At 47.4% G+C, this 23,908-nt stretch overlaps 1 protein-coding gene across 1 annotated transcript; it reads left to right on the top strand.

Annotated features, from left to right (window-relative positions):
* Positions 1–232: 232 nt before the first annotated feature.
* Positions 233–23,417, top strand: SERP2 (stress associated endoplasmic reticulum protein family member 2). Its single transcript, XM_062195329.1, has 3 exons — positions 233–381; positions 5,754–5,826; positions 22,999–23,417. The coding sequence occupies exons 1-3, from the start codon at positions 298–300 to the stop codon at positions 23,037–23,039; spliced, it is 198 nt and encodes a 65-aa protein (XP_062051313.1). The 5' UTR covers positions 233–297; the 3' UTR covers positions 23,040–23,417.
* The last annotated feature ends 491 nt before the right edge of the window (positions 23,418–23,908 follow it).

A 23,908-nucleotide genomic window follows, 5' to 3' on the forward strand; every position in this document is an offset into this window, starting at 1 on the left:
CTGCCTGGGTGGCCGTGCTGGGTAGGTAGCCGGGGGGACCGGAAGGATAGCGAGGAAGTCGGAGAGGGTTTCCTGAGATGAGAGATTACTTCCGTCCGGGCTCTGGCCTCTCTCCGGAGCCGGCTCGCTGGGGCTCGCGAGCGGGTGCGCGGGGCTCGGGCCGCGCCTTGCCACCTGCAGCGCCCGGGCGGGCCGCGGGGGCCCTCGGCGGGACGCGCTCGGCCCGGTCGCAGGGGTTAACGCGGCGGGGGGAATCTTTGCAGGTGGCAGTCGCGAGCGTGTCACCGCGCCCGAGCCATGGTGGCCAAACAGCGGATCCGGATGGCTAACGAGAAGCACAGCAAAAACATCACCCAGAGGGGGAACGTTGCCAAAACCCTGGTAAGGTGGGGGCGGCGCGGGGCAGGACCGGGCGGGACCGGGCCGGGTCGGGCCGGGCGGATGCGGAGCCCGGCCTCGCCTCCCGCTCTCTGCGTGGGGCCCGCGGGTCCTGCGGGTTCACGCGGAGGGGCTGCAGATAGCTGGGCCTGGGGCGGGGACGGGGGCGGGGGCACGCGGTGACTGCTCGCGCCCTCGTGGGCGGACAGGGCCTCGGTGAGTCGTGGCCCCTCTGGGGGTGGCCGCCTGGGGTCCCTTGGAGACGGGGAGCAGCCTCCCCAGGAAAGAACTCGACCTTTCTCCCTGGGAAAAATGGAAGCCACATCCATAGGGGCCAGTGGAGTCAAGGGCGTGACACAGGGCCTGGAGGCTTGTAGGTACTAAATCGTTTGTTGAATGAATGAATGAATGTGTAAATAAATAAGTGAAGGTGCTTAACTGTCTGGCACATACCATGATAGGATTTTTCTCTCCAGCCTCTTGTAGGGTGACCCTGGATCTGGGGAAGGGGCTTGAAGTGGGGAGCGAGATTTGGACCCACATTTCTCTCCATCCTCCTCATTCTCTCCCTTCCACTGGCCACTGGGCTAAAGTTTAAATGCAGCCTTCCTCTAGTTCACCCCGTGAATGCAAGCTCATTCTGATGGTGTAAATCTAAAAACCAATTTATTGCCAGGCACTCTGTGTTGTGCAACTGGACATTTAAGTAAAATCTGCCCCTTGTACACAGGGGTTTGTGGAAGCAAGGTGGGTACTCTTCAATGGAAAAGGCCAGTCCTCTGACTTTGGACGGCCAGGGTTGTCAGTCAGATGGGTCCTTGGGCAGAGCTGGTCTCCAAGTCCCTGAGCGAAGGCGCCTGGAATCTGTTATCCCGTGCAGTTAAGTGGAAGTCCAGCTGAAGCTTGGGGTTTGGCTGGAAACCCTTGCAGACTAGATGAGGCAATGCCTTTCACCCAAAGAAATTGTGCCAGTTTGATTAGGTGAGCAAAAAGCTGGATCTGCAATTATCACACTGGGACTCCTGCAAAGCAAACGGCACTGTGGTAGAGGAGCCTTAGGACCAGACTCGACTCGATTCAGAGCTCCACACAGGGCTCCAGGCTCCAGGAAGCCTTACCATTCTCTCATCTGGGAAATCGATCACTTAGCTGTGATGAGGGTACCACAAGGCCAACATGCTGTCAAATTGAAACTCTTTGTTTCCATACAGATGTACTGTTTCCATACAGATGTACGTTTCCCCCATGATCACTCAGAAAAAAATGCTGCCCAGACTGACGTGGGAAGCAATTTTTCATTGACATTCAAGCATGTGGGGTTTTATGGACCTTGGAGATCAATTCATCATTCTCCAATATCAGACCTACTAGCCGTCACCATGACGACATCTATGTGTGTGTGTGTGGTTCTTTTTAATGGGCCAAGGAACCGGAGTTCAGTTGTTCCCTGATCTCGGTTGAAGACTTCATGGCACTGAAAAGGTCGCAGCAGAACGAGAACCGACTCTCAGGGCTGTGGTGTCCATTTGGCTCTGAGACTCAGTGTCTGCCGCATCTCGTTTTTCAGGACCGCTAGAACATGCTTGGAACCTAAAACACAAATTATTGGCTGCAAAATAAGACAAGAAAATGGAAAAATTGGGAAAACACTCCTTAAATATCTAGGAAATGTAATCACCTGCAATTCAACTCAACTCATCTTTCAGAGCTACACTGAAATTATATTTAATGTGCAGGATAAGTGCATGTTAAAAGGCCCTGATATACAGCTGGGTGGGCCGGGAGAAAGTGCCTGGCGCCTTTGAGGGTTTTTAAATGGCCCAACTAAATTTGTAATGAAAGGTTTCCAAACCAAGCCACAATAAATGTTCACTTTCAATAGCTTGGAGGGACTTTCAGTTAACTTTATTGTAAATGGATCAGCATCCAAAAACGAAAATGAAATTCTCTTTCAAAAAGAAACTCTGTAAATCCTAAATCTGATTTTGCCAATTACAAGTCAAACATGATTATATTTTGACAGAAGCCACTTGCAAGGCAACTTCTTCAAGATGAAGTTCAGTAAGCGGGACCATATGTATACATTCTAGCTGAAAATTCAGACTCATTATTTCAGAAATAAACTTCTGCTTTAACTGTGTGCAGATGCTTCACTATTTCATTATTAGCTAGCAGCTATGGAGTAAATTAGGATTATTCTCCCAGAGAGCAGATTCATCCAAGAAACAGAACTGGAATAATTATTATATAATTGTTTCATCGTAACTTCTCAAGAATGAAAGGAGAACTGAAATTTCAGAGTTCTGAGCATTATATGACATTTCGGAGCCTCAGAGTGGCAAATTCATGCTTGCATGAACAATGTCATTTGTAGAATTTCTACTGTTTTCCTTACTTCCCAGCAATAGAGTTGGGCTTGTGTGCATTGTCCCTATGAGATGGCACCCATCCCAAAAAAATAATAATAAGCCAAAGTTCTCAAAAGACGGTATTATTGGCATTATGACCAACCAAGTGTTTCTGGCCTCCGAGAGTTGCCAAATCATACTGAGTCAGTGGAGAATGCCATGAAAATGTCTTTGTGTCACCTGCTCCAAGTATGTGTTTTTCTGCAAATGAAAAATAAAGCACTTCATTTTGTATCTTTACTGGATCGATGATTCATTTACAGACTCCTGAAGTCACTTGCTGGCTTTGCTGGGAAGAGAGCGGAAGTGGGTTTTATGTTTAGTGGTAGTGGAGCAGCTGCAACAGAATGGGTTTCTGTAACTGTGACAGATTGTTAGGAAGCTGGTGGAAGAGGAGGGAAAGGGTAAATGGCACACCCTGTTAAGGTGACTTTATTTAATATCTCTATTATTTACATCATGGGCATGCCACCTGGTCTTAAGTGCCCAAGAGTGATAAAGTTCTCTTCTCCATTAAGAAAGACTGACTTTGGCCTTGTCTGGTTGAGAGCAACCACCTGTCCCTTGCAATGCGACTTGCTGGCATGGAAGTGCTGGTGGATCGCCAAGGAGCATGTCGGGGCCAGAGAAGCGAGCAAGATCTGCCTGCCCACTGATACTTTATGACTCTCTAGCAGGAGGAATGTGAAGATAACCTCCCACCAGTTAGGGAGTATGACAAAAAGACAATATTCTTCTTAGACGCTGACTTGACCTGACTTAAGGAATTGGATTTAATGAACCTTGGCTTCTTGCTTGTTATTCAATGAGCATGAACGGTATAAAGTTCTGTGCCAGGCATTGCTATACACTTATACTTGAAAGAGACAGTGCCTGCCCTTGGGGGCATTGCACTTGGTAAGACGGTGGTGAGACAAACATCCAATGTATTGTCACAGGGAGGAAGATAAAACTGTCAACTGGTAGATGCTATTAAGAAGTTCATGGTTGTACGGGTGACAAGTAGGTCAGAGGAAAGTAGGTCTGGGAAAGTAATAGGCACGCTAAGAACTAAAGAATTGTTACCTTCTCTATAATAAAATGAGAAAAATTTTTGATGAATCCAAGCCAATTTTTCTTTATGTGAGTCTAGAACATAACTCCATTTTATATATATAAACATACCATTTGCTTTGTCCATATTTGGCAGATCTTAGAGAAAAGCACCTACAATGAAAATCAAAGATTATCCATTGTTTGTCAGATACTTTACTCAAGCTTTCGCAGTATTTAAGAAAATTGCATCCTTAGGCACAGCACCCCTTGTCTTTTAGAAACACAGACATGACCTGCTTTGAGTGTGAATGTGCAGCGGTCAAGTTTGTACAGTCATGAACGCACTTTGTAGCCCGCACTTTACAGTGCTGGATATAATTGTAAAATACCAGCAGCACTTCATTGAATTGTGAAATCACGTTTTGTGATTTCAGCCAGAGATGAACAGTATGTCTGCTCCACCAGCGTATTTTTGCGCCTGAGCTCTGTACCAGTGTGGAACACAGCATCCATTTTGTGCTAGCTAATGAGGAAATAGTGAGCTCTTTTGGTCAGTCTCTTCCTTCTCCCTTTTCCTTGATGTCCCTCTCAGAAAATAAGCATTGTTCCCTTAGCCGATTGGGTTCGAAGGACCTGCCTGCACACGGTCCTCAGTGTGTTATGGAGACATGGTCTTCTTGGGTTTGAGAAGAGCAGCAGGCATGGGAGGTGATGTTTGTGCGGGTCCAGCAGGCCCCTTCTGCTGCCCAGAGAATGTAGGGACATCCCCAAAGCTGAGCTTTGCCGAGACCTAGGAGCTTGATTATATAACGCCCTGTCCCTCACAGCCACCCACAGTTGCCATGGTGCTTCTCTTGTTCCAGGGATCTCCACGGCTCTGACTGCCCAATTTTTTTTTTTTGGTTTATAGGAGGTTTTGAGAAAATGTTTGTGCTCTCTGATCCTGCTTGGAATTCAGGATGTGGGAATTAAAATGAATCTAGTAAGTGGAAAGTACCCAGACAGTGTACTAAGCTTGACTCCCAGCTCTGGCTCAAGTTAACAAATTTTGAGTCTCCACCTCTCCACTACAAACTGGAAATAATAATGCTTGCCTTCCGTGGGCCGGTGTGCTGGAAGTAACTGGTACAGACTGCCTGTAGTACAGTGCCTGCCATGCAATGAGGTTTCAACAGTTGGAAGCAGTGGTTATTAGATCATCATCTCTCCGAAATCACTGTATTTATACCCTTCTGTATGCCCTATCTGGTCCCCAGAATACAAGGGGTTTTCAGAAAGTTCATGGAAGATGCATATGATGAATTTTTGAAATTTATGTGCCAAAGTAAATTTCTCCTTTAAATTTATTTATTTGATTTTTATTTATTTGAAAGAATGGCAGAAAGAGAGGGAGAGAGAGAAATTTAGAGAGAGAGATTCCATTGGCTGGTTCATTCCCCCATGTGCCTGCAATAGCCAGGGCTGGGCCAGGCCAGATCCAGCATCCAGGGACTCTATCTGGATCTCCCATGTGGGTGACAGGGGCCCACATACTTCCCAGATGCATGAGCAGGGAGCTGGATCAGAAGTAGAGGTGAGACTTGATTTCAGGCACTCCTATATGCGATGCAGGAGTCCCAAGTGGTATCTTAACTCACTATGCCGCAACACCCGCCCCTGAACTTGTGTTTTAAATCCATTTGTCCTCAGACTTTTTGAAGCCCCCTCATGTGAAAAACCAAGTTCCCTGAGTCCTGCGGATGTTAGTAAGGGTGTTGGTAAATTGCTGTAAGCCTGTCCCAAAGTTGAACTCATTAACTTTGCTCATCTTTGTCTGCCGGCTGCGGGTTAAGAGTGAGTCTGTTGCGTTCACACGATTCCTAGCATCTAGTGGCAGGCCTAGAAGCAGTAAATGGATTGAATCAATGAATCTAATCTTGCTTTTTCTTTCAGAGGCCACAAGAAGAGAAATATCCTGTGGGACCATGGCTGTTAGCCCTCTTCGTTTTCGTGGTCTGTGGCTCAGGTACGGGTGCTTCCCTGAACTTACAGCCCCCCTTACCACTGTCCTTCAAAAGTCACAAAGCAAATAGAAGAAAACATATGGGTCTTGGATTCAGGTTCATGCTGACCTAAACATTCATCTTAGTGGGTTTTGATTTCTGTTCCAAATATGGGTAAAGATAGAATTGATACACTATCAGATCATAATCATAAAGTGATTATGTTGAGTAGTTAGGTTTTCTATATCCATTATAAAGCACGGTTGAACTTTTCCATGAAAATACAGACTACAAAGGGCATCTGGAACAGAAAGTGGAGACCCTGTCTGCCCGAGATAAATCCACATTCCAGAGAGAGAAGGAGAGGCCTTGTGCCTTAGGAGAAAGTTCTAGAGCTCCCAGATGGAACTGAGCCTTTGACTTTAAGACATGGGTCACGTGATCCCATAAAGTGACAAGTTCGGAGTTCTTTACAGACACCCAGTAAATGCACACACATAGACATGGGGAGGAGTTGGGGGTTGTTGAGTAAAAGCACCACACAGTTGCTTTTAGTTAAGTGCTATTATTGGGAACCTTGACAGGGTTCCTGGTTCCATATGTTGGGTCTCTGAAACACTGATGGGTGGAGGTCACTTTTAGCCTGGAGGCATCTCTCAGAGATTCCTGTCCTCTGTCATCTCACTCTTGCTGGGGACAGAGAAGGGGAGAGAGAGAGGCAGCTCCCCCACAGGTGTAGGCCCCCCAGGGGGAGATCCTGCTGCCCCAGTGTCAGGAGAAGCCCACCTCTAGAGATGGATTGGTTCCTTTGATTGTCAAGAGATTGTTCTTCCAAGGAAACAGATGTTGTGAGGGGGGAGGAGGGATCTGAAACACTTAGCATGATTGTTGTTGTGGTTCAAATGCTTCAAAGATGATTTGACATTCCAAGATGAGAAAATCTTTCACTAAAGGAAATAAGGCTCTATCCCATTGCCTAAGATCTGTCCTGGAAGGGAATCTTTTTGCTAAATATAGGAATCCCTTCATCACTATTTTTTAAATTTTATTTATTTGAGATGCAGAGAGACATAGACAGACAGAGCTTCCATCTGCTGGTTCACTCCCCAAATGTCCACAACAGCTGTGGCTGGGCCAGACCAGAGCCGGGAGCTGGGTACTCAATACATATGGGTATCAGAGACACAAATACTTGGCCTTCACTAGCTACCTCCAGGGTGAGCATTAGCAGGAAGCTGAAGTCGGGAGTGGAACTGGGACGTGAACCCAGTGGTGGAACTCAGGGACCCAGATGTAGGATGCAGGTGTCCCAAGTACAGTCTCAACCAACGGACCAAACCCTTGGCCCCCATCACTATTTATAGATGCTTGTGTACTTTCTGTTTGAATAGTCCTAAGGCTGGAGTACCCACTTGCTCCAAACACCTATTCTATTTCTGTATGTTGCTAATTCCATTGACAGTGTCTCCCTATTCTGAACCCCACTACGCTGTCTCCTCCATAGTACAGAACTGGACTGGTAGAACAACACAGAATGGACTCATTCATTCTTTTCTGAACATCTTGAATCTTTGAATATTTTATGGATGACTATGATTCTTTCTGCAAACTGAGCTTCCCTAAGTCTCTCAACCTTGCCTAGATGTGGTTTCTAGACCATGCTTCTGGATACACTCAATGACTCTCTTGAAGTACAGCATGTGCAACTTTATAAGGTGGTCTAGAAGTGATGTGGCCTCAACAGGGATGGTAGCATTGTCACTGCTCTTCATTTTATGACTCTGCTTCTATAATTATGATCCAGGTTTGAAGTTACTTTTTAGCCATCAATATATATTTTTGGCCAAATGAAGCTAATGACCAAGCAGGCACTAGCTAGCTCTTCTTTCCATAAACATCCTGCAAGCCTCAGAGATGCATCTTCATATGCCCTTATCCCCAGATCTAGTCCTGTCACATATTTACTCATAGCCCTCATTGCCATTTGAAATTATTTAGTTATTATCTATTTCCCCCAATGGTATATAATATGGGAAGGCATTTATTTACCACTGAATCCTAGCATAGTATTTAGCACATAGTGAGTACTCAAAATGGATGGATGGAAGGATGGATGGATGGATGGATTCTCCATACTGTAGACATCTAATTGACTTTTTTGGAGACTTAATATAAAGATTCATGATCATTTCTATTAAATTTTTGTTTGGGGTTGTTGGTTGTCTTTCCATAGAGTATCCATACATTTTGGAAGCCCAGATGAACATGCATAATAAGTGGCTTATTGATATCACATTATAATATGCATTATGGTCACTGATATTACATCATGCATCCAATGTGTTTTCCTTTATTCGCAATGCTTAGTTGAAACTATCATATGAAAGTGTGAAGAGTAGTACACTGTTGAAACATTTCCACCAGTACCTACATATTTGTCTGTGCTATGTTGCCTCAGCTATCTTTGAATTTCACCCAAAAACAAAACAGACAAAACTATGCCTTTAGGGTGCTACAAGAAAATATTAAAAGTCAAACTATATAAAAAACTTAATCTGGGTTTATGACCAGGTCATAGATTGTTCAGTTCTGAACCTTGAGCTAATTATATTTCTTTCCCAGCTTTGTAGTCCCTGAAAATATATTACACTTCCAAGTCACTGGTAAAAGTATAGCCTTGGAGAAGCCCATTGAACACAGAGACAGCCTGCTTCCCTGTGACTTTGAACTCTAAGCAAACTTATTCAAATACTCCTAGCATTTTGAGGGTCCCAAAGTGCCTGGCACTGTGCCAGACTTTGCAAACGCAACCCTTTTTGGGAGCTTGCCTGCACTGGGGTAGGCAGATAAAGAGGCCATCGATTTGTAGCCTGGAGAAAAGCCACGGAGATAGTGATGCCACAGTGCACAGAGTGCTTGGCCCGCGCGGATAAGGGACCTCCAGTGTTGCTGGGCACAAGAAAAAGTCTCCAAGAGGAGATGGTATTTGAGCAGAGTCTTGAAGAACAAACAGCCATAGATGAGGGACACGATGTGGCAAAGGCCCAAGGCTTCAGACAGCAGGTTGGGTCCCCAAATGCCAAATTCTTAGAATGGCCAAGGCACCAAGGCACAATCACACGATCTAAATAGATACAGAGCCTTTTTTTTTAATGACTTCAAGATATACGGAACTGTAGTCTTCCTCAACTTGCCCCTTTAGGTTACATATAAGGGAAAAGGCTAATAAAAAGCCATTTGGTTTGGCTTGTTTGTCTCAAATCCATTCTCATTTTCAAAACCCATCTCTTCTTTTGGAAGAGCTTGAAAGCCTCTCATTTATATGGCCTACAGTTTCCCCAGGCATATTGGTCCATACAGCAGGAACCTTATCTCTCCCTCTTGGGTAAATTGGCACATTTGCTAACTGCAGTCTCCTGCATCTCTCCCAGTCGCCAGGAGTTTCTCAGGGATCAAGCACACTGGCTCTGTTAGCCTCTCTCTGAGCTTGTCCAGGGCCTGGGGAGGGGATCTGCAAGGCTTGGGGCTGTGAACGACAGCGGCTAGGGCTATACTACTTACTGTTGTACCTAGCGCCCAGTGTTCACATAAGGAAGCTTCAGGAAGTCTTTCTAGTTCGAGGACCGTTTTGTTTTTATGGAGAAGCTAGACAAAGTGGGAATCGAGTCGTCTTCCTTTCACTCTCCTTTGTTAATGTGCTGCTGTGACCCCTAGGTAATGGGCTTTAGCCTTTTTCTAATCATAACTGAAAATAATCCACCACCACCCTATTTTTCTTTTTTGCCACTTGGGTGTTGTTTTGGTTTGGTTTGGTTTGGTTTGGTTTGGTTTGGTTTGGTTTGGTTTGGAAGCCTCAGCTCAAGTTAGGCTCTGTGCTCACAGAAATGTGTCACTCTCAGTTTGTCGTCGGGACTGTGCCCTTCTTCTATCTATCTTTGTATCCCTCCTTTGCTAAACAGAACATGTCAAGAAAAACACAATAGCTCCTTTAGATCTGTCCCCATTAGCACCGCTCCACGATTCGTTACAACTCCAACATTCGTCACAGTTCATTGGGTCTTGCAGAGCCTACTCTCCCTCTTGAGTTTCTCCCTCTATTGGGTCCCAGGCCAGGGCTCCTACCCATCTCTGCTTCACATTTAAAAGAATGTGATTTCCTCAAGTCTCACCCATTTGTCAGAAGCTATGCTTTAGGGAACAAGCCTTCTTGTGGATTCTGGCCCCATCACTGGTTTATCTGTGCCAATGCTGGAATCCAAAATAGGGAAGACCCCCTCCCTGTCACACTTGACGGGCCACCCGCAGTAGGCACACTCACACCTGAGCCTTGCCCTAGCCACTTAACTCATGCAAAGTGCACTGAAGTTTCTGGTAGGGTTTCCATGTCTCCTCAGGCAGACACTCCTCCCCATCCCTTTCTGTGAGCTCTCCTTTGAGCAAGTTGGATCCCTGCCCTGTGCCGGGTTCAACTTCCCTGTCTCTGAGTTCCAATCACCTTAAAGGTAATCTTCCCTTCTCTGAGTGCACATAACTGGTTACACCTTTTAAAAATTATTTTTATAATTTATTTATTTGAAAGATAGAGTGATAAGAGAAGGAGAGACAGACAGACAGACAGACAGAGAGGTCTTCCACCCACTGGTTCACTCCCCAACTGGCCACAACAGCCAGGTCTGGGCCAGGCCAGAGGTAGGAGCAAGGAACTCCATCTGCATGCAGACGGCAGGAGCCCAAGCACTTGTAGCACCTTCCGCCACCTTCTCAGGCACGTTAGGGGGAAGCTGGATTGGAAGGTGCTATGATATGGGATGCCAGAGTCGCAAGTTGTGCTACAACACCCTGGTTACTCAATGCACAAGAAGTGTGTGTATTTAAATGCTAAGGGAAAAGGTGACATACTCTCCTATGAATGAATGTGTTGGCTGTTGATCTGCATCTCTTGAAAAGTCTCGCTTGCTTTTCTCTCCTCACTCTGTTAACCCACTTTTCTAATTGACAATGGGTTGGGTGAAGTTCTCTGAACATAGTGCCAGTGCTCCTGGGAGAGACACACACTCTCCAGTCAGGCAGGTAGTCGGGAATGGCATTCTCTCTGGGTTTCTAGCTGTGATCTGGGAAGGAATTGGGGCTGGCAAAAGTCAGCACTTAAGTATATGCTCCCTGATGGTTCACCCTTGCTCTGAAGTGGAGACGTTGGTCAGCCTGTGAAAAAGACTAGAGCAACCTCCGTAACCGGGAGTCTTGGGTCACAGCTGTCCTCAGTCTAACATCTTCAGCTGTAGTCTTCCTGTTCCCTGTACATTCCTTCCATGCCAATGATGCTGATAAGAGCGAGATAATGACAAAGAAGAAGGAAAACTGGGACGCACCTAGGGAATGCTGTCCCTTCATCGGGAAATCACATGGGAATGACAGAGCTCCTGGAGCTACCCCAGGGCCCCCAGGTCTGAGTCCAGCCCAGCTGTGCCCTTACCCTGTGCCTGGATGCTTGGCTGTGACCTCTGCTACATTGCCGTGGTGGGAGGGAGTTTGGGGAGATCATCTAAATACACCCTCTTCGGAGTAAGTAAATTCACACTTTCCACGATCGCAAACGATCTCTTAGGCACGCGCCTTCTTTGTAAACTGATTGGCAGTAGGGGGATGAGAGGCCTCTGAGGGAAGGGGAGATTTCGGAATTCGCCAGATGTGGCTTCAAAGCCTGGATTCGCTGTTTGTCAACTGTATCACCTCGAGCCAAATTACTCACTCTCCCTCTATTGATCCTTGTCTGGAAACTGGAGATCGTGTGATGCCCTCCAAGGGCTGTCCTGGCATTGAATGGTTCTGGGGCTAAAACTGCTGGTCCCCAGCAAGCTCAAGGCTGCAGCCAAGTCCTCTTAGCCCTTGTGGAACAGGGCAGCACCGCGGGCCTGGCAGGTGGCCGTGGGAGGCTGAGCCTGCCATTCGCGTGTCTTCCTCCCGGGCTCCACGTTTACTTGGCAAACTCAGCCTCCCACGTGGGTCTTGATCTATCAGAGAGTCATCGGCCCTGCCTCGGTGCTCGGAGTGTGAGCATTGTTGGGGGATGACAGGCGGGGGGCCTGCCACTACTTTCCCGTATGATGAAGCATCAGCGTCTCACCCGCACCGAAGGAGGCACCAGCATGCAGGCCCATCAGAAATAACTGTGTCAGTTACTTCAGATAACCCTACCACATGGCTGTGTGGCCATCCACGTTTTCTTTGTGAGATACAAAAGCTTTGGGAACAGCGCATTCTTTGCGGAGCTGGTATTATCCAAGGAAGATATCTCAGGGCAGGCTCTGGTTTTGTTGCATTTTGTTTCATTAGGTAACTGGTTTTGTGGTGGTTAATTTCCTAAAGATTGTCTTTGAAATCTCACACCTGTTTCTCAATCCAATGCCTCAATCAAATTCCCCCGGGTTATTATTCCCTATAGGCCAGTGGCTCATCATGTTCACGACCTGGCCTGGGAATTGTGTTCTGCTTGAGGCTGGATTTGTCTCCCAGGACCCGGCTCCACGTTGAGGTCCAAGGCATGCAAGTGCCCCTGTAAGAGACTTTGTTCTTTCTCTCTCTCGCCCATTTAGAAAAGCATCATCTTCCATTTCTGCGGGCAGTGGGGCGGATCTCTTTCCAGATAAGCAGCTCATCCTGGCTTGCTCTGCCCCCGGTTTCAAAACCTGCCTCCGTGGAGAAGGATGGCTTCTGAACAGTGCTTGGCTTTATCTCCAGACTCAGAGACAAGCCTGACCCAGAATGTCTGTCTGGGGCTACTCTCTGCAAAGCTGCTGTCGCACAGACACCAGCTGCTATCTGCACGGGACATGTGTGGGCTCCATGCACTTCCCACACCATTACTGAACCTAGTCACTGCCGTACTCCCCAGAGCTCTCCATTCCTGGTGTTTTTATTTCCCTTTTATCCTCGGCTCTTTTTAAGACGCCAATTGAAAAGGATTCTCAGGCCGTACCAAGCCTCCATGGGAAAGTGGGCTGTAGTTGATTAGTAATGTCTGCCACAGACATGGTATGTTCCTCAGGACCACCTGCTCATCTTTGCCACCTCTAGCTAAGTTTTTTATGATGTTACTATTATGGTACCAACAGGCCAACTATCTTCAGCATTTTCAACTTTCTTTTTTGACTAGAATGCCTACTGGACATGGTGAAGTTAGACCTTTTCTTTAATATGCTAGCTGTTGAGACAATTTTGTGAGTTATGTTTCTGGTGATCTCATGGTATTATTTTTCTATTCTAAGCCCAGGCCGTAATACTGTACATTGATAAGGAGCAGCAATTGGAGACTCACTCTGCAATATGATTGTATCCGTCTTCATCCTTATGTCTCAAATGACATTTCAATTGGGCTCAGTGGAACCACATTTTAATTCCCATCATCCTTTGATTCTCAGACGTAATCTCTGAGATACCAGCCATGCCCAGTTCCCTTCCTCAGACTATTTCTCTCTCATGTGTTCCAATATCAATTTTATTACTCTCTGGCCAACTCTGATACTCCTTGCCTAATCAGAGATTATGAGAATTTTAATGGTTGCCCAGGCCTAAGTATTCATGAAACTGACAAGCTTATATTCCTCATCAAAAGGAAACCTCTAGGCTAATTGGATTACTAGTGACTCTTATTGTTTTCATGATTTTCTATATTTTTCCAATTTTTAGAATCATAAAAATTAAGTGCATTTGAACAACAAAAAAATTAGACGAATGGTTTACAGCGCCTTGTCTTGTTTTGTGTTTTGGTTTTTAAAAGTTCTTTTATTTTTAAGATAATATGTTTTCATTTTACATTATGGTCAAGGCTTAATGTTCCACTAAATAAAGAGTTGAACAAATGAAAAGCAGAAAAACAATAGCTCAGCAGGAACACAGGCTAGGACCATAAATAGTGCTTATTAGTTATTTTAAGATTTAATTATTTCTTTAAAAGGCAGAGTGACAGAGAGAGGGAGAGACAGAGGGAGACATCTTCTATCTGCTGATTTGCTCCCTAAATGCCCCAAACTGCCAAGGCTGGGCCAGGCTGCAGTCGCGAGCCAGGAACTCCATCCAGGTCTCCCACATGGGCATCAGGAAATGAAGCCCTGGAGCTATCGTCTGCTCTCTTCCCAGGCACATTAGCAGGAAGCTGGAATGGAAGTGGAGGTGGGATTCAATCTCAGGCACTCTCAGCTTCACTCAAGTACCATAGTGCCCGCCCTTTGTGTCTTTCTTAAAGCTGCAGAATTCTTTGTCAGATACTAGAGAGAAACAAAAGCAGCTGTCCTAGGTGAAGCTGAGTGTGCATTGGTGTTTGTGTGTGTGTATGTGTCTGCGTGTCTGTGTGTGTGTCTGTGTATGAGTGTGTGCATATGTGTGTGTGCCTCTGTGTGTCTGTGTGTGAGGGTGTGTGTGCGTGTCTGTGTGTGTTCATGTGTGTGTCTGCATGTCTGTATGTGTGTTTGCGTGTCTGTGTGTTTGCATGTCTGTGTGTGAAGGTGTGTGTGTGTGCGCACAGGGCATACCTCCCTGTGCTGCCTCATATCCTGGCTCTCCGATCCCCAGAAGGGAGCCCACCTCTGGACGCTCTGGGGCCTTCCAGGAGGCAAGTGTGCCTGGCCCAGAGCTGGCTTCTGTTATGGCAGACTCAGCGCCTGTCAGCCAAGAGCCTGCTGGGTATCTCGGGCACCTTCCGTCCTGAGCAGCCCCTCCGTTCCTGCGCAGGACGTCCCTTTCGTCTGTCAGGGGACAGACTGTGCCCTTCTCCTGTCCTGCCCCGGGGCTCTGCCCGCCAGCGGTGAGAGACAGCATGTCACAGCCAGGACCTTGCACAGCACGGACAGTCTTTTCAGGACAGAAGTGGAGAAGTGGTTCTTGGAGACGTCCTTGGCAGGGCCTGGGCTCTGCCTGTCCTCCAAGGCCCGTGTTCCAGGTGGTCCAGCCCACTCCGTGGATATGGGGCAGAGGGTGGGCGGGCTCCATTTCTGGAAAGGGCACCCCTCCCCCTTCCTAGGACTGCCTGTGTGTGTTAAGGAGAGTGTGGAGGAGGAAAAGTGCTAAGTCTTGTGTGTGCCAGGGCCACACGGGAGAGCAGGGGGCTGCTCCTCTTGGTGTCCTCCCTGTCCCCTCCTTGTGCGATCCTTGTGGGGTCACCAGGCTTTTTGGTGAACTGTCTTTGAGTCCAGAGGTTGAGAGCCAGAGCATAGCCTTTTGTAATAGCTACAAAAGTTGCCCCTGTGAACTGTCAGCTGCCCTGGGAAATCCCCAGGAACACAAGGTTGGAGGAAAGTCCTCCTGTGGGGGTGTGTTCATTGCAAGGCACCAAGTCAGCACACCCATCTGTGGTGATGGCGGGCAGTTAGCCTGGTTGCTAAGAGCTCCAACTCCAGTGCCTAGCTTCCTGACCGGAAACCTGTTCTGCCTCCTACTCACCAGCTGTGCAGCCCTGTCCGAGTTACTTCCCCTGTCAGCTGCCCCGTGCTTAGCAGGGAGTGATACTGTTTCCTAACTCCTAGCATCCTCACGACTCTTGATGCTGCGGATTAACCATGAGCTCGCATGTGAGCTGCTCCAGGAGAAATGTCTGCTGCTGCTGTGATTATAGGTGTAGCCCTCTGCTTCCTGCCCACCTCTGGACCTCCCCAGTCAGATTCTCACTGAGATTCTGAATGCCTACAAGGAAAGGGAGACAGCACTCTGACCTTTCTGGTGGCTGTCCTTTGTGATCTTTGGTGAGAAAACCTGCAGTGGGGGAAGCATAGCTCTGAGATGCAGAGCATCCCGCGTGAACCGAGACCCACCGCCAGGTAGAGGGTGGTGCTTACAAGCCAGAGACTCAGTGGTGTCCCCTCTGCTTCTTCGTGAGCTCGCCATGGAAGAAAGCAAGATTCCTGCGCACGGGTGTCTGGACTCCCATTCCTTGGGAACTTCTTGTTGTAATGCCATGCCCTGCACTGAGCTCTGCCTTCTAGTCATGCAGGAAATCAGCCAGCATCCCCTAGCTGAACAGGGCAAGAACTGGCACCCAGACCCAGCTCAAGAACCCACCTGCGATTATCCTGCACCCTCTCTCACTATTGCCCTGAAGGGACTAGGGTGCAAAAGTCGCCCACGAGCTTTAGGCCTGCATATGTCTATGAAAAGGCTCCTGGTTCCTTCCAGAAAGAGCACATTTTCCAGAGGGTCTCCATCCCGGGTCTGAGCCCCGATGCAGGAAGCCTGGCCCCAGCCCAGAATGCTTCTTTATTGGGCCACCTGTGCTCCCCCATCCCCTCCACTTTCCCTTATGCTTTCCTGGACGCTTGTTCCAAGACGGACTTGAATTTGCCATGTTTGCAGGTTGACCTGCTAAGCACTGACCTTTCCTGGAAGCTTCCAGAATATTCTCAAAACTATAATACCTGGAGAGACTCACTCCCCTGGGGCCGACCAGTGGGATGTTTGCTGAAGCAGACCACCCCAGAGGAAAGCCCAAGGCCGTTCATCTACGCTGAGTTCCTTCCTGGGGATCTGAGATGCACCGTCTGCAGAAGTGGGCTCCTCGGCCACCAGTTCCCTCAAGGTGACCTGCATCCTCCTTTGTAATGTGCCACCCTCTGCCCTGAGCTTCCTGGAGTATTTGGGGTTCTGTGTGGTCTCCTTCTCAGAAGGTCTTTCTGCTTTCTTAACGTGGATAGAAGGCATCGCTTTCTTTGCTACTAACATCTGTCTCTTTACCACACCTGCCTGCCCACTCCTATCGCTGCCATCTCTTTTTTTCCCCTCTTTTCCAGGTCCGGATGCCACCTAGAAACACCACCAAAAAAATGGCAGCTTGCCTTTGACCTTCTCGGCGCTGATTGTTTTAGCGAGCTTAATGATCTACTTCTGCGCTGTCTTGTCTCCTAACATTTCTGCTTCTCTCTCAAGGGGCCCATGCTTTCTCTTTTAGACTTACTCTTTCATCTTTTTCATTTTTTTTTTAATGAAAAATAATCAAAGTTGTTTGATTTCTAGGGTTGTCTTCTCCCCCTAGAAGAGGCTGATCCTCTGGCTTGTCTTAATCTCGCTTCTCAGAAACTCGCTGGATCTCTCTTATCGTCAACTATTTGTTTTCAATGAAACTGGCTTTGTGCAGTGTCCTATTCTCTGGCAGTGTTCCAGCTCCCAGTTTCCTGTGGGATCCACTTGTGTCACCGCTGTGTCCTTTTGGCACACCCCCCTTAGCTGGGGTGGGTCAGTCCTCAGGGTCAGAGTGGGTTGGGATACCACAGCTTCAGTTCTTTTTTTTTTTTTTTAAGATTTATTTATTTATTTTAAAGTCAGAGTTACACAGAGAGAGAGGCAGAGGCAGAGAGAGAGAGGTCTTCTATCCGCTGGTTCACTCCCCAATTTCCTGCAACAACCAGAGCCAAGCCGATCCAAAACCAGGAGCCAGGAGCTTCTTCCAGGTCTCCCACATGGGTACAGGGGCCCAAGGACTTGGGTCATCTTCCACTGCTTTCCCAGGCCACAGCAGAGAGCTGGACCGGAAGTGGAGCAGCCAGGACTCGAACTGGCACTCATAAGGGATGCCAGCACTGCAGGTGGCGACTTTACTTGCTACGCCACAGCACTGGTCCCCATCCTCAGCCCTTTGTGAGTTTATGTCCTGTCATGATTTGACTTCTCCTCGGGAGACTGAACTCTTGGGACACTTGGACCTAAAGAAAGCCATTGGATGCCGACTCTTTGAGTTCGCAAAGTAATCATTGGAGATTTTTAAAATTTATCTTTCTCTGTGCTCTTTGCAAGTATTTGTCTTTCATTGATTCGGTAAAATAGGGATGGATCTACTTAGCTTGACAGAGTGTGCATACATGATCCCTTGCTCTCTTGAAATCTAGTGGAGAAGAAAGATGAGCTAATCAACTAATCATGCTAAACCATGAACATTTCAGCCAGAAAAGTGTTTGAAGAAGAGGCACATAGGCTTGTTATGCGAAGAGCCGGTTGACACTAGCGTAAGTGGTTGTGAAAGTGTGGCCCCTGGAGCAGTAGCCTCAACATCCCTGTTAACTTGTTAGGAAGGTAACTTGTTAGGAAGGTAACTTGTTAGATCCTCGGTCCCTTCCCAGGCTTGGATTAGCAATGCTGGTGGTGGGGCCAGGCGTCTGTGTTTTAACACATCCCCAGGAGATGGTGATGCATGCTCAATTTTGGGAACCTTGTTCCAGGGGACCAAAGAAGCGTCTCTGAAGAAATAACTTAAGCAGTAGGGTAAGGTAGAGGAAATATTCCACACAGAAAGAATGGCAGTGCCAAAAACCTGTAATAAGAGCCAGAAGCTTTTGAAACCCTGAGGGGAGTGTCTGGACGGATGGCCAAAGTATGCAGGTCATGAAAGCCTCATCAAGGACTGGACAATGGGAAGCTTTTGGTGTGCTTTAAACACAAGGTGCCACCATATTATTTGCTATTATTTAAAGGGTCATTGTAGCTAAAGCATGGAGAAAATATTGAAGAAGAGTAAGTATAGATGTGTTAGAGATCATCACAGGGGTTGGGGGATGGATAACGTAGCTTGGACTAGGGGCGGTTTCTGGGAGATAGAGAGAAGGGTGCATAATCCCAAGGCTCTTAGAGAAAATCCACAAGTTTGGGTCATCAGCTGAAAATGCTCAGGATGACTCTGCTGTTTGGGGTCTACATACAAGACAGAAGACAGGATGCCAATTTTGGTAGTGGGGAGAGGTCATGAGACAGTGCTGTTGAGTCTGGGATGCTTTTGAGCCACTTGAGTATAGGTGGCAGGTAGATGGCACAAGGTGTGCATGCAGAGCTCAAGGAAGTCAGGCTAGAGATGCACATTTGTGCGTTATCAACAGCTGAGTGGCCCCTGGAACTGCGGGCTGGGACCAGCCACCTCGGGAGAAAGATCAGAGTGGGAAGAAGGAAGCCAGCCATGCTCCCGGAGGAGCGGTGGTGGAGGGTGATCCCATGAACCAAGCTGAGAGGGAAGAGCCAAAGAGAAGGAGGAATCTAGGAACCAGGAGACTGGTATCTCAGCGGCCAAAGGAAAGGAGGGTTTCTTGAATGGGGAGTAAGACAAGAGGAGGCAGGACGGGCGTGGAGTGATAGGAGGTCACTTGTGACTTTAGCTAAAGATATTTCAGCAGAGTGGAGCCAGTAGAAGCAGCATAGGTGGTTTCAGGTGGGAATGGAAGGTAAGGAATTGGAGGAAGTGCGTATAGACAGCTCTTAGAAGGGGCTGTGAAGGGGAAGAAAGGCACTGGTTGCTAGGAGGTGTGGAGTTAGGCAGAGGGTTTTGGTGTGTTTGTTTCTGGGATGGCAGTGACTGTAGCATGCTACAGCCTAAAGACTTAGTAGGAAGGCGAAGGTTGAAGAGGAAAGAGCAGTGGTCAGCCAAGGTGGCCAAGGCCAGGATCTTAAACACGGGTGGGAGGGTGCAGAGGCTTGTTGATGCTGTGGCTCCTGCTGTTGCTGGGAGTTTTCTGAACCACCGAGCGTGCCCGGGGCCTGATCCTCAACTTGACGTGCCTGCCACCCTCCCTTTTTCTGGTATCTCTCCTCCCTGCTGTCTGGCCTGCCCTCCGCCCGGCTCCTGCAGCCGGCTGGGCTGTTTTCTCAGCTTTGTTCACCCACTGTTAAGTTATTAACTTGTCAGGCTCTAGACTCCCTGCTTCCTTTCCCTCTTTGAACTCAATTGTTAGCCCCCTTCCTGTTCGTCGCCTCTGAAAGTCAGCATTTGGAAGGCCGGGGTTATTCTGCAGGTCAGTATGGGCAGACGCACAGCGTTACAATGAATATGATTGGTGTAGAACATGGAAAGCTGCTTAAAGACGTTGATACAACCGACAAGGAAGTCTTAAACACAACCAGATCTTGGTTATCTTCAATGAAGAAGTAAATGGTGAAGTTAAAAGAGGCTTTATTCAGAGACATTTCTACAACAGTGTTCAGTTTTAAAGGATCACCTGTAAACATATAAGGACTATCAGAGTTTTACATATTAATTCATGGATTCAATTACAATCAGGAATGACCTTTAATTAGTTACTAAAACAGACTCAAACAACTAGGTAAGTTGTTTTAATGTGGGTGTTGCTACTCTGAGACATGCATATTTTCTTTGAGCATCATTAAGGAAATGTGCAGTTCTTTAAAAAGAATTGAGTGCTTTTATCATGACCTAGAACGTTGGACACATTCATTGATACGATGGACCCAGACACAGACTGTTTCTTATTCACTAAGTCACATCTGCTCACATGCTCTTGTCCAGGGATAAGATGAAGACAGAAGTAACAGTCTTGAACGTTCCTTATAAGCTGAGCTCTTACATACATCACTACCATGCTTATTCTTCGCAGTTCTCAAAGGTGGTTGCCATATGCAGTTTAGCAAATAGAGACGGCCAACCTCTGAACTGTACAGTGACTTTCCAAAGTCCCCGTCACGAAGAGCAGATGCTAGCCAAGGGCTGATCTTCACGTTCAGACATAACAAAGCAGTAGGCGCTGTTATACTAACAGACACACAGACCGATAGCCTCTCATCTGAAAATCCGAAACCCAAAATGCTCCCGATGCATTTTGTGTGCTCATGTGATGCCACAGTTTTATGTTCCACACCTGACCTCACGTGACAGGTCACAGTCAAAACACAAATGCACTCAAAATATTGTCAGGCTACGTGCATCAGGTATATATGAAACATAAATGATTTTGTGTTTAGACTCGGGCCCCATTCCCTAAGACATCTCACTTGTGTATACACAATTATTCCAAAATCAGAAAAAAGTCTGAAATCTGAAACACTTCTGGTCCCAAACATTTTGGACAAGGAGTACTCCGCCTGTAGTAATGATAGCAATACCTGCTACCATGCATTGCATCCTCAAGGCATGAGTTATATCCCATCATTCAATGCCTGTGAGAACCCTTCAGATACCATGATCCTCACCTACAGAAGACAAAACCACCTCAAAGAGGTTAGCCTATCTGGCCAGTCCAACAGCTGTTCAGTGGCTGTGATTCAACTCAGTTCCACCTGGCCCTAACTTTCTGCTCTCAACTCGTTTGTGAAGATTACAGATGGCTCCCTGATCCCAAGAACAGAGTCTGAGACATGGTGGATGTCAATATTTTTGTCCTAATGATGTTGAATATACAGCTGCCTCCTGGCGTTCCTACTGAACTGGAACACAAAATGTACATTTAATTCTTACCTCTCATCTGCCTTGGTAGAGGAGGATAGAAGCATCAGTTACTCCTTTGAGCTTATACATTTTAGTGGGGTGTTTTTGCATCCATTTAGCAACTTTCCTGGTCAAGGTCTGCCCAAGAACCCCAAATTATCCAAGAACTCCCTTCAGCACAGCCAAAAGGAAATTTCACAAGTTGTGGGAGTAACAACTCCTTCTCTGTGTCAGAATTCCCGTGGCACGGGTGGACTCTGATGTCACACACCATTCTAGCAGGCTTTGTCTTCAGTTTAGTGCACAGCAACAAAAGCAATAAAAAGGTGCTCACTGCAGATCAGTGTAGGAACACCAGAGATGTGACAAGGAGAAAAAGTGAAAAAGATGAGCCGGAATGAGAGCCCCAAAGTACAGCCGAGCAGAACGCATTGGGTGCCAAACACTGTGTATCGTCCTCAAAAGTATCACAGGAGAATCTCCCTGATGACTGTTGTTCATGATGGTGACCCTGAGTACGCACAAAAACCTAACACCCATATCATGTTTCACATCTCCAGGTTAAGAGTATAGTGACAGTGTGTGCAGCTTATTTTTAGAAAAAAGGAGAGAAGCTAAGAAAATGCCTTAGTCCTTTGTCCTTATGCTCCAGCTACCCAAGAAAGACTCTCAAGGGAACCACTCTGATTTCTCTTTATATCCCTAAAGTATAATACCTGGCACAGAGTACAGGTTGAGCCTTCCTCTTTGGGAAATCAGAACTGCTCTAAACTCCAAAACTTGGTGAAGGAAGATGTGCCATCGTGGGGAAGTCTACACCATGAAACGTTGTGTCATGCACAGACTTATTTAAAATATCATACAGTCACCTTCAAGTGATCTGTAGAAGGCGTAGATAAATCATAAATGAGTTTCCTATTTTAGACTTGTGTCCTAGCCTCCCAATATCTCATTATGTATATGTATTCAAATATTCTGGAATGTGAAGTCCAGAACACTTGTGGCTGCAAAGCATGTTGGGTAAGGGCTGCTGTGCCTGTGTCGTGTATCAGCTCAATACCAATGGATGCTGAAATGTCAGAAGACTTGTTTCCTGAGATGACTGTGAGCACTGAGGAAGCTGTGTTCCTGGAGATACTCCAGGATGGCTTTATGAAGGAGAGAAGGGGTTTCTTCTTGTTTTTACACATGATTAAATCAGATGATAACCCAAAAATGCTAAAAAATTTTTTAAAAAATTTTAAAAAAAAAAACTAAAGACCAAAGCCACCCTTCAATACCTGGTAGCTGCTCTTCTCCTTACCATTGTCATCATCGTTGACCACCCCGACTTGCTGCAGAAGATATAAAAAGCAGTTGGAACTCTCCTGTACTGGCACACATTTGGCACTCTAGCTAGATACAGGCTGGGAGCTTTCTAACCAACAAAATAGCAGGGGCTCCCAGGAGCTGTCTGTGGGCGTCAGGCTATTCATTGCAATAACCAGCCCAGCTAGTAGAGCCTGAGCCCCGCGTAGATCACTAGAAGCTACACGTGCGGGCAGGGCTATGGGCAGCCAGACCCTGACTTGGAGCGTCTGCTCTGAGCACCTGGCCCGATTGGTTTACAGGTCACGGCTATTCTGAAAAGGCAGATTCACTGACCTGTTTAATGAATGCGGTTTCTGCACAACAGCCCAGATCCTTCTACCCAGCAGCCACACAGTGTTGCTGGGGAATGGGGGCCAAGGCTCCTCTCAGTGCCTAAGGGATTTCTGGCCTTTACTCGTGGTGGAATTAGCAGGAGTTATCTATAAATCCCTGCGGCATCCATCAGCGGACAGAGCCAGGCTGTCTCTTTAAAGAAGTTCAGTGACCCCTTGTTAACTTAACTCCTTGTTAGGAAATATCTAATCAGCCGTGAGCCAGCACGCCCAGGGCCCGGGGGTCAGCAGAAGCTGGGCTGGCTGAGGGCTGGGCTTCCAGCTGCGTGCTGTCTGCTGTCTGAGCCGTCTGTTTTGCTTTCCTCTTGCAGCTATCTTTCAGATCATCCAGAGCATAAGGATGGGCATGTGAGAAGGCCCAAGGATTTGACTCTGCCTCGCTCTGGCTGGCAGGCGGAGGACCACGGAATCGTGCAGCCGGGCGTCCATGGGAAGCAGACCTAGGAAAACGGCTCTCTCGATTGTTCCCCGAGCGCTTCAGCGTGGATGTCAGACCAAACTGCCTGCTCACGGGACACCGGGGGGCATCCGTGTGCTCACATGGAAAGGACATTTTGCTTTTCTGGTGGCTGGGGGTGGTGGCAGAGAGGGCATCCGGTAATGATGTCGTCCGGCTTTGCCCGGCTCTCACTGATGTCTGCATGTGGCCCCCCGAAATGTGCGCTGGTTTACTTTCTATGGATACAAGCTCTCCTCCATAGGGAGTTGGTTTTACAAATAAATGTCTTCGTTCCACCCTATGCCAAGTGTGGGCTACAGTGAGACAAATCAAGTGGAGAAAACAGCAGAGTAGCTCCAGGGGAGTTGAGCTTGGGCGGAGGGACTCGGTTGTGCAGTGGGTAAAGGGGCAGGGAGTCTGACCTTTGCCAACCAGAGCTACATTCACCCCATAGGTCCCCTGCCAAGCCATCGCTGTCTTTGCTACAGGGACGTTGGGCTTGCCACACGTTTCATTCTTTTTTGCTTTGTTTTCTTTTAAATATTTTCTCCTTGTTTTGTGTTTTGTTGGGTCCAGAAAAGGCACCCACAGTGTGTGTGAGGGCCTGATTAGCCATTATCTGCTCATCATTATCTCCTGGAGCTTAGCAGAGAGCAGCTGTCGCAGGCCTCTGGGTAACCAGGAAGCTTGCCCAGCTCCCTGGGCGCAGCGGGAGCCCAAAGCACTCTGTGTGGTTAGCCAGCAGCTTGGCCAGAGGCTCCAGGCTGCTGGGCGAAGCCCTC

The sequence above is a fragment of the Lepus europaeus genome, chromosome 6, assembly GCF_033115175.1.
Source record: "Lepus europaeus isolate LE1 chromosome 6, mLepTim1.pri, whole genome shotgun sequence".
NCBI classification, from domain to species: Eukaryota; Metazoa; Chordata; class Mammalia; order Lagomorpha; family Leporidae; genus Lepus; species Lepus europaeus.